The following is a 9638-nucleotide window of genomic DNA, read 5'->3' as shown; positions in this document are numbered from 1 at the left end:
AAGATACATTGTCCTGTTGTGACTTGACCCATGGGACCCAAATAACTGTGACATGTCTACCACATCAATATGACGCAGCTTGAAACGTCGACACGGCCTCATTGTGGTCTTGCTGTAGGTACCGATCGTCCTCATACCGATGCGACCTCTGCACTGGCCTCTCTACCATGTCTCGTCCCGCGGCAGAACCAAGAAAACCACAAAATTTGTTATGATCTGACCTTGTATGTATTGATTCGATTATAGCGATCGTATGGTATCAAACTTGCATGTCAACTTTTGTCTACCCCGATAACAGAACCGCTGAACGCCCTCAACGCAGAATTCATGCTTGACTGAGTCATCTCTCACGCAAGCTCTTACTTCTCAGCAACAAGTTTCCTGACCTTATCCAACAGTAAAGAGCTCTCCCTGCCAAGCTTCTTGTTTCCGTTACGATCTCTCGTCTTAGCCATGGCTTTCTTGAACTTCTCCCTCTCAGCAATCTTCTGTGCCCTCTCTTCCTGTCTACGCTCAAACTCCCGCCGCTTCATCTCAGCCTCCTCCTGGCGCTGTGCTGCTTTGGCGAGTTGCTTGTCGTAGTAGCCTGGTCGTCTGGTGCGCCGTCTGTTCCCATCACTAGTAGGCTCACCGACAGAGTTCTCCTGTGCCTTGGCTTCATCTGCAAGCATGAGCTGTCGTGTGGGGTGCATCTCCTCGCCTTCTTCCTCGGGTTGCTTCTCCTCGCTGGCGTCTTCTACGAGAGCCTCATCTTGGACTGGCTCGCTTGTCTTTGGTGCTGGTGCATTTTGTTGTTCACGGGCTTTGATCTTTGCATAAGCCTTCTTGACCTTTGCCTTGTGAATCAACTCCTTCTTGACCTTTGTGACTGTGGTTGAATGTGAGTATGTGAAATGAATGAAAATTTTCCAAGGTAAAATAGGAGAAAGGACAAACCTTTTCGTCGCCAAGGACCGTCTGGTAAATTCTCTGGACCGACTCTGAAGCCATGCTTAGGCTTCTTTGCCTCTGGGGCAGCATCGCCACCTTCGTTTTGATGTTTGGGAGCCATGATCGTGGCGTTGTAAGTGTAAGAGGATTGTCGTTGATAAGAATTGAGAAATGTCTCCACTGTCTTCGGTGAAGGAGTGGGTCCTGCGGTGACCGTGACCGACACCGTAATTAACGGCACTTGTGTTTTAGGTCGGTTTTTCGGAGAGTTTCGGTGGAGCTGCGCCGCAATCTGATCAACCAAAGGGTAACAGAAGGCTCACACGACTTTTACACTGCTGTACTGTACTGTACTGAACTGAACTTGACTGCTTTGTTTATTTGTTGTGTAACTGTCTCAAACGAATACAGGTTGAGGACATCATTGGCCTACAGTTGTAAGTGGGCTGATGGAGGAAGATGCTGGTATAACTGTTTCGGGTTGGGGATGCATTGCCAGGTCACACAAGAGAGAGTTTATAATACCTAAAATCGGGTGAGTGGCTGGTCTATGGACTGTTGAGCTTCCTATAGAGCTCAGCAATAACAAGGCACAGCACAGCTTGTCTCAGTGTTGTGCTCAAAGGTTCTACACGTCAACTCTGCATCACCCATCACCCGATTACAGCCAATGCATGTCAGGGATCCTTCCAGCAGGCGCTAAACGTCAGGTATCCGCAAGGGACGTGAGCACTGTAGATTAGCGTGGGTGAAAAGTATCTTTTTTTGCTGTGCCTTGTGAGCAATGAGTTGAGATGCTTCATCAGAGACCAAGCCAAAAACGTCGTTAGTTGGATGTGGCATATCTGGGGGGGCTGTTTAGTATCTCCACCTCATGAGCTGTAGGTCACTTGATGGGATGGTGTTGAAGGTATGAATGCCAAGATTACCTATAGTGACTACAGCAAGATATCATATCACCTCTGTTAAAGTCCTCAGTAGGACAAGAGATCTAAAAAGTGTTGTTCAAGCAAGCAACTGCTCTTCTTTCTTAAGGCACCTATAACTAACAGTAATGATCAAGGTACATGACTTACCCTCTTGTTAGTCTTTGTTCTAGCGTTAGACTCGTTAGGGAATGATTCACACATTCACCGCCATCGGCCCCAGTTGGTGATAGAATTAACGTCGTATCATAACTGCTGCTTGTACCCGGACGGACCTGGACCTAAACCTAGACCCAGACCCTGTTGATTTCTGCCCGCCGCCTCATCTCTCTCTCAGTCTCAGACTCTCTTTATGACCTCTCTCTCTCTCTCTCTCTCTTGACTCAACTCATTTCGTCTACTTATATAAGCCCATCTCCTCTTCTTTTGCCCTTTCTAGCTCTTCCCGGGGGAAGACGGGACCGCCCAAGACTCACTCCATCGTCAGTGTAACTGTCGTCATATTCGGTGGATGACGTCTCAAGATACGATCCCAGATTCCCCATATCCCGTACAGTACATACTCAGATCAAATTCACATTTCTCGACCCACGCCGTGCCTGGCTACTTATTGCTCTAATCGTCTTGGTCGCATGATACATCATTATCCACATCTTTCGGCTCATTAATCAGACAGGGTCTTTCTCTACCTACCTTGACCACGCCCGTTGGACGTCAACATCAGCAACTAAAATCCCTGCATTGAATCACCCGTTGCCTTTTTATAACTTAACACCACCTCTCGGCTCTTTCGTCTTTCCTTATTCATGACGGATTCTACTAGATACTGCACGGCTGCTGTTACAGCTATTCAACATCGCCGTCATGCCTATCTTTCAAGCCGATTTAGACAATCATGAATCTATTGAGCCAGCAGCAACAGTAGCAGCACCTATTGAAGTCCAAGTGCCACCACCAGCTCCAACGCTTAGACGACTTTCGGAGGAGAGCATTCGTACCGAACTTTGCGAAGGGCCTATCTTTGAGAGTCCACCACAATCAGACACCAACAGTCCCGAGAGAACCGAATGTTCTGCTGAAAATGGAATATCGGATCGAGCTTCTCTAATCGAGAGGCTAAAGAGAGCCCAGTCTCCGACCTGGATCCCAAACCGTCATGTGCGTTCTTCCATTCATTTCGCTATAGCTATAGGTAGCATCCACAATCTAACGGTCTCCCACAGTTTGACTCCATTATTCAGCACCACGCTCCTCCTCCTCCTCCTCCTCCTCCCGAGACAAAACGACCTCAATCGCCATCCGAACCTTCACTACTTGCGCCTGCCCAAATCACATCCGAAAAGAACGACTCCCAGTCCGATTTCGACAACAGATTACGCGATGGCCTCAGCATCGAGCGACCGAGATCGGCCCTACACAGCGGGAACTTCACCGAGGAGGAAGCAGTAGCTAAGGATCGTGCGGCTCCCAAGAGTAGATATCCTGCACCAGCAGAGAGTTCATGGATCGCAACTTCGCCACCAAGACACTATACGCCATTCCAGCACGATAAAGGAATACCATTTACAGGGAATGCAGAGAGCTTCCGATCAACTACATCGCCTCTATCCTCGTCTCTCTCGTCAAGTTTTGTGTATAAACCACCTACTAGTCCTTTGGTCCAGGCCCAGAGCTCAGAAGAACACGACATGTCTTTACCGAGAGATGGATTTGGATATACTGGGAATAGTCGCTATATACCAAACTCGGCTTCTTCTTCACCGTGGATTTCTCCGTCACCACGATATTCTCTACCACAGCGTGTCCCTTCGTATCGAAGAGAAGCATTCCCATACCAGGCACATCAGCCTCGAAGATCCTTGACCTCGACACCAAGTTTCATGCAGGCCGGTGCATCTCCACCAACGCCCGCTCTTCTTAGACCGCGTAGGTCCTCTCTGGTCGCAGAATCTTCGCCACTTCAGCACGCATCTATGGTTGGATCCTATGAAGAGAGCATTCTCCGTGGTCGCATGTCTACGACCCCTTCTAAGCCACTGGACTTTGTTGCTCAGATCGGTGTCTTGGGCAAGGGGAAATGCAAGTCCAGTTTGAAGTGTCCACCACACGTTACTCTTTCATTTCCTGCTGTGTACTATAGCTACAGCAGTACATCCCATGGCAGATCAAATACCGACGACGGGCCCAGTCCCTATGTTGGTCAGATTGACCTTGAAAACGGTCTTCCTAACCTAGATGATGAACATCGGGCAATGAAAAAGGCACAAAGCCGATTTGCAGACAGGAAACCCATCGAAGACATGATGGACATCGGTCTTGATAATCAAGGATCGGAACAAATCTCACGCCGAAATTCTCGAGCCAGCCGCAGGTCCGGCTCTGGCTCTGCGAAGGCCCCTCCAGGCGGAAGCTATCGTATTCCGGAGAAGGGGCAGATCCAAATTATTGTCAAGAATCCGAACAAGACTGCCGTCAAGCTGTTCCTGATTCCTTATGACCTAACAGGCATGGAACCGGGTACCAAGACTTTTGTGAGGCAGCGCAGCTACTCGGCTGGTCCCATCATTGAAAACGCGCCTGCAGCATCCGAAGTGAACACCAGCGATCGTCCTATCTTGAGATATCTCGCACATTTGCACATTTGCAGCCCTGCAAAAGGGCGGTACTATCTTTACAAGAGCATTCGCATCGTCTTTGCAAACCGTGTACCCGATGGCAAGGAGAAACTCAGAAATGAAACAACGTGGCCAGAGCCTCGCTATAGTCCTTACAAACCCATTCGTCTGATGCATCCTCCGCTGCCTACCCACTCTGGGCCTGGAGCTATGCTAGCCGCTGAAAAGGCGCTGCGCAGACGTAGCGTAGGGATCTTCCCTGGCTCTTCGTCTCAGGCTTTCGATGCCATGGAAACCATGTTTAGAGTCAATGATTCTCCTGCTGGCAGCTCTGCAGCAGGTAACACCCTGCCACTTGACCCGATTCCTTTCTATCTTCCCGGTCGCGTTCGAACAAGCAGCGATGTTAGTAACAGCACAAGCACAACTACCGCTCTCGGTAACGACATGCGTTCTCCTGGCTCATCCCAGGCCAGTCGTCCTTCTACCAAGGACTCAACCAATGGTTCACTGTTTGGACCTGCACTCTACGAGAAGTTGAACAAAGGTGAACCTGGGTACGGCGGTAATGCCTTCGCTCTCAACAGGTCTGGATCACTTGGTGGTGCTGAAGGTCTGCTCTCGCAGCGTCTGCGTTCCCTAGGGGTCAAGCAACCATCACCTCCAGAGACACCCAATCGGGGCGACATGTCTCCTTAGACAAAAGTTATTAAGTAATTGCATGTTTCCGCATGCCTACCGTACATAAAGCACCCTCATCGAAAGGGTCTCATTATAACCAAATATCTGTGTATATTGGATCATAGAAGGTATCGATTGCCCTGGATGGCGTTCTTCGTTTACCCTGTCTAATCATTGGATTGGATCAAAGGGACCTGGTCAGGAGTTATATTGCTTTGAGGCGTTTGGTGTATTTCGATACCAGGCAAAATCTGCCATAGAAGGTTTAGGTAGTCAATTGAATCTCTACACACTCACTATACGGCCGTGTCATAATTGTAGTAAAAGAGCTGGCCAGAAATTGATCATACTCTCAACTTGAGAACGATTATCATATTGGTCGTGGCTTGAATTTTCTAATATACAAAAATAGTAGAATCTTTTGGTATTATACACATAAATCTGTTATACATAATCAATCATCAAACATCTGCCTCCCCAACCTCTCTGCCCGCTTCTTCGCCATTCTCTGGCGTGATTCTGCTCTGAGTGTCCAGGTCTTATCTCCGTGATGATACTCACGCGAGTATGGTGTCTTCGGCCTCGGCTTCTGACCGTGGAGCCTCTGATCGTAACGATCCCAGAACGAGTTCCAGTAGCTGAAGCGATGGCGGGCGACCTGGTCGTCTGGTTTCTCAGACTCCATTGCCTTTGCTTCGATTGTGACTTCGCCTGATGCATTGGAAATCTTGAGTGCTTGGTTCAGCTCAAAGTGCGCGTTGCGTCGAGAATGCCATAGAGCAGCATAGCGTCGAACTCTGTTGTGCAGCATTTCCCTCCATGTCTTGTTGTCAATGACCCTCAGGGGCTTAGCTGCCACTCCAAGGTTCTTCTCGCGCTTCACCTCCTTCTGCAGCTCTCGGAGCAGAGCCTCCTTGACCTTCAGTAGAGAATGATAAGACAGACTCTGAAGTACCTTGTCGAGTTCACCAGGCGAAATCTCTTTCCCGTTTACGACATAAGCCGTAGGCATCGACTGAATCTCTGACGTGGTAAAAGCATGGTGCAGACGTGGGCACTTCTCCTCAAGAGTTGATAGCACGCGAGAGACATCTCCCGACCAGGCTGCCATCTTGCGCATCTCTATCCACTTGTGCTGCAGGCGGTAGAGGAGACTGTTGGGAGGTTTCAGGGTACGGGTATTTCGCATCAAATGCGGGACGTGCTGGGAGGGTGCCCAGCCTTGCCAACCTGGCATGAGCATCTTCTCGCACAAGTACACGGCACGCTCAAATCTGCCCATATCAGAAAGATCACGGATAATGCGTACCCAGTTTTGCCGGGTCAGCTTGAACCCAGCTTCCGTGACTTTGTCAACGGTCTCGCTGAGAAGTTCTGGGTTGTTTGTCGCCTTGAATGTCGTTATCACTGCGTCCAGAGCACGCGACAGAGAGTATTCGGCACCAGGCATAATGCCATCACCTGAGCGTTTTCGGCTGGATACAAGAGCATCTTCCCATGTCTTGTTCCACAGCCAAATGGCCTCGGGGTATCTCTGATCTGCGTGAAGCGCACGTATCAAAGCGGACATGATATCAGGAGGAAACTGCTCGCTCTTGAACTCGGGGAAGACTTCAACGAATAGACTCATCAACTCTTCAATGGAGCCAAAGTTTCGAAGCTCGGTAAGTAGAGTGATCGCTCGACCAACGAACTTAGTTTCCTCTTTAAGTCCTGCGAGGTTGCTGGAATCAGTCTTCTTAACCTCCTCATCCGGCACGGACTCCCCTGTCGCTTTCGCCGCCGCAGCAGCCTTTTCGAAATACGTGACAAATTCCTTGGCCAATCTCTGGTTTCGCTCAACGCCAGGTTTTCTCTTCATGGCAGCGCCGACGAGAGAAACCCAAACACTGAAGGTAACAGGCAATTCTGACTGTTGCAGTCGATAGAAAAGACTTTCAACAAGCTCAAACTCTTTACCACGAGCTGCTCCAGCCATGACAATAGCAAAATGCGCAGGAGTGACAAGAAACAACTTCTCCTCAAGACCGCGCTTCAGTAAATTATAGGCGGGGTGGGTTTGGTTGACTCGGATAAGCGCCTGGAGGAGAAAGGTGTATGTCTCGTCATCCCATTCCACGCCAAATTCTCTCATGCGCTTGAGTAGTTCATAAACCTTGCTGATATTCCCCTCGACACCGTTAAAGTTGATAAGCTGGTTCCAAATAGCCTCCGATATGAGCTTACGATGGGTCAGCTCAATGCAAAGACTCTCAGCCTCGGAAAGGAGACCATTCTGGCAGTATGCCACCACCAGAGCCAACCCCATTTCTATGGAGATAGGTACCTCAGCTTGCTGTGATTTGGTGAATATTTCCAGGGTAGTCTCCAAATCACCCCTTTTAGCAGTCATGGCCATGGCGTGTGCAAAGGTGTATGCATCCGGCTCGTGCTTTTCTGCGATCTCCTCGAACAGTTTCATGACAGCATCATAGTGATTGGTCCTCATGTAAGCCTTGAGATATGTGTTCCAACAGTCAAGGTCCGGCTCAACCCCGTATTCATTGGTCATTTTTTCCACCTCTTTCTTTGCATTCTCAACGTCTCCAAGCTGAGCGTATACGTTTATTGTGCTTCGGAATCCACGGGGGGACTGAACCACTTCGGGAAAATCTTCCACGTACTTGGGCCACAACTCCTTAACGGCTCGCACATCGGCCCTCTCTGCGTAAAATTTGAGAAACTTTTCATACCCCCATTGGTTGAGCCCGCCTTTGTAACGAATCCAGTCGTCTTTAATTTCTTCAAGTCTGGCCGCTCTCTTTGGGAAGCAAACCTTGAACATGCCACGTAAGACAGTCATCGCAGGCTGTGCATCTGGCAGTTCCCTAAAATTCTGGTAAATAGGAATCAGACGTTCCATGGTAGCCCGACTCTCTTGTCTTACCATCCAGCGATCGATCATGGTATTGAGGTATGTGTTGTATGCATTTCGATCCTTCAGAGTCTCAAGAATCACCACCGCATGCCTGGGGCGGCACGGTTCTCGTAATGCCATGTCGGCAAAGAACCTCCGGAAAGAGGACAAGGCTAGCGAAGCAACGGGGTCTTCCCTGATTTTCTTAAGCTGCTCTGCGCCTTCGCCAACCAGATAGGCTCGAAAGCCAAAGTAGTGAGATCCCTGCGCAGGAAGAGACCCAAGCTGTTGAATTCGTTCTAAAGCCGGGGCCGACGCATCGGGTTTTCTTTTGATGCGGTCCTTGTAGAATGAAATCCATACTTCCAAAGCTGCCGCCCATTTCTTCGAGTTGATCGCATCCGCCATTAAGTATTCAAGTCCGTGGTTCAACCCTCTTGTTTCCAATCCCGTTTTGAAGCACTCCACAGCCGAAGGGAGATCTCCGGACCGTAAAAGCAGGATAATTCCTGCAGTCAAGGTGTCATTATCCCATGAATTGGGTGGGATTTGGCGGAATAATGAAAGGGCTCTTCCTGTCTCAACGATGCTGTGGGAGCGAGACAGATACTGTACTACCTGGCCACGCAGGAAACTTCTTTGGTCATTGTCTAGCACAGAGTACTCGTCCCAAACATCTTGAAAATGGCCACCCTTTCCATTCAATAGCTGTAGGAGTTTCCGTACTTGCTGCAGCTCTGGCTCAGCTCTGGAGCTCACTGTTGGCTTTCCACCAGGAAACAAAGTTGGGTCCTCTGCTATGTCGGCTATCTCATAAGGTTGTGCCGTCTCGTGCGATCGCTTAGGCTGGTTAGGAGTCGTCGTTTCGGTCTTTTCGTTATTGTCGTCTGCTTGACTCGTATCGGTCGTATTCGGAGGTATTATCGATGAGTATGCTCGTCTTGTTGGAACGATTGCTGTTCTTTGCGCATACTGAGAGTTGGGTAGTTCAGGGTAGAGATTGCGTAACAGAGGAAGAGTCGATCTTGGGTAAAGGAAGTCGAGGACTAAGACTGAAGCAAGTAGATTTGACTGTAATTGCTTCGTCTCCGGTTCGGGGGCGGCAGTTTGAGCAGTTCTCATAGAGCCTGGCAAGGAACTAGAAAGGTCGATAGCGGCGGCTCCATGTTGCCAAAAGCCTGTATGTAATCGTCTAGATCGAATCGAAGTCTTTTGAAATACACGCCGGAGACTGCGCGACTCCAAGTTCGCAGCTGCTCGCTCAAGCATTGAAGTCAAGGGGATGCTCTGTATTATGTCGAAAGGTTAAGGATAGACGTTGTTCATGCTTAGTGGCAAGTAGAAGAAAGGACGTTCCAATGACAAAACTGAGAAGCAGAGATCCGAATTGGAGTACCTCAAAGCTCGAATCGATAAGGAGCGGTGGTATTATACACACGGCAGGGCCGTAGAAGTGAGAAAGAAACGTTCTATCGTAAATCAACAAGACTCCAATCGCTATGTATAGAAGAAAAAAAAGTTCTAGCTCCGCCCTCACAAAGATCGAGGTCGTTAACATCAGCCGATATCCACCATCGAAAATGGCCTAGG

General features: G+C 49.1%; 3 protein-coding genes across 3 annotated transcripts; 1 reads left to right on the top strand and 2 right to left on the bottom strand.

Moving 5' to 3' along the window:
* Positions 1 to 359: 359 nt before the first annotated feature.
* FSUBG_11683 (uncharacterized protein) lies at positions 360 to 1051 on the bottom strand (the record flags this gene model as incomplete). The annotated part of the gene is made up of 2 exons (XM_036676391.1): positions 360 to 868; positions 937 to 1051. The coding sequence occupies 2 exons, from the start codon at positions 1049 to 1051 to the stop codon at positions 360 to 362; spliced, it is 624 nt and encodes a 207-aa protein (XP_036532861.1).
* A 1669-nt stretch (positions 1052 to 2720) lies between these two features.
* Positions 2721 to 5170, top strand: FSUBG_11682 (uncharacterized protein; the record flags this gene model as incomplete). Its single annotated transcript, XM_036676390.1, has 2 exons — positions 2721 to 3014; positions 3080 to 5170. The coding sequence occupies 2 exons, from the start codon at positions 2721 to 2723 to the stop codon at positions 5168 to 5170; spliced, it is 2385 nt and encodes a 794-aa protein (XP_036532860.1).
* Positions 5171 to 5606: 436 nt separating this feature from the next.
* FSUBG_11681 (coxI translation protein CYA5) lies at positions 5607 to 9317 on the bottom strand (the record flags this gene model as incomplete). Its single annotated transcript, XM_036676389.1, has 1 exon — positions 5607 to 9317. One exon carries the CDS (start codon positions 9315 to 9317, stop codon positions 5607 to 5609), a length of 3711 nt encoding a protein of 1236 aa, XP_036532859.1.
* Between the last annotated feature and the right edge of the window lie 321 nt (positions 9318 to 9638).

Source organism: Fusarium subglutinans (genome assembly GCF_013396075.1).
Source record: "Fusarium subglutinans strain NRRL 66333 chromosome Unknown NRRL66333_c0000228, whole genome shotgun sequence".
Lineage (NCBI taxonomy): Eukaryota > Fungi > Ascomycota > Sordariomycetes > Hypocreales > Nectriaceae > Fusarium > Fusarium subglutinans.
The sequence above is the reverse complement of the archived record's forward strand: the minus strand, read 5'-3'. Positions and strand labels throughout refer to the sequence as shown.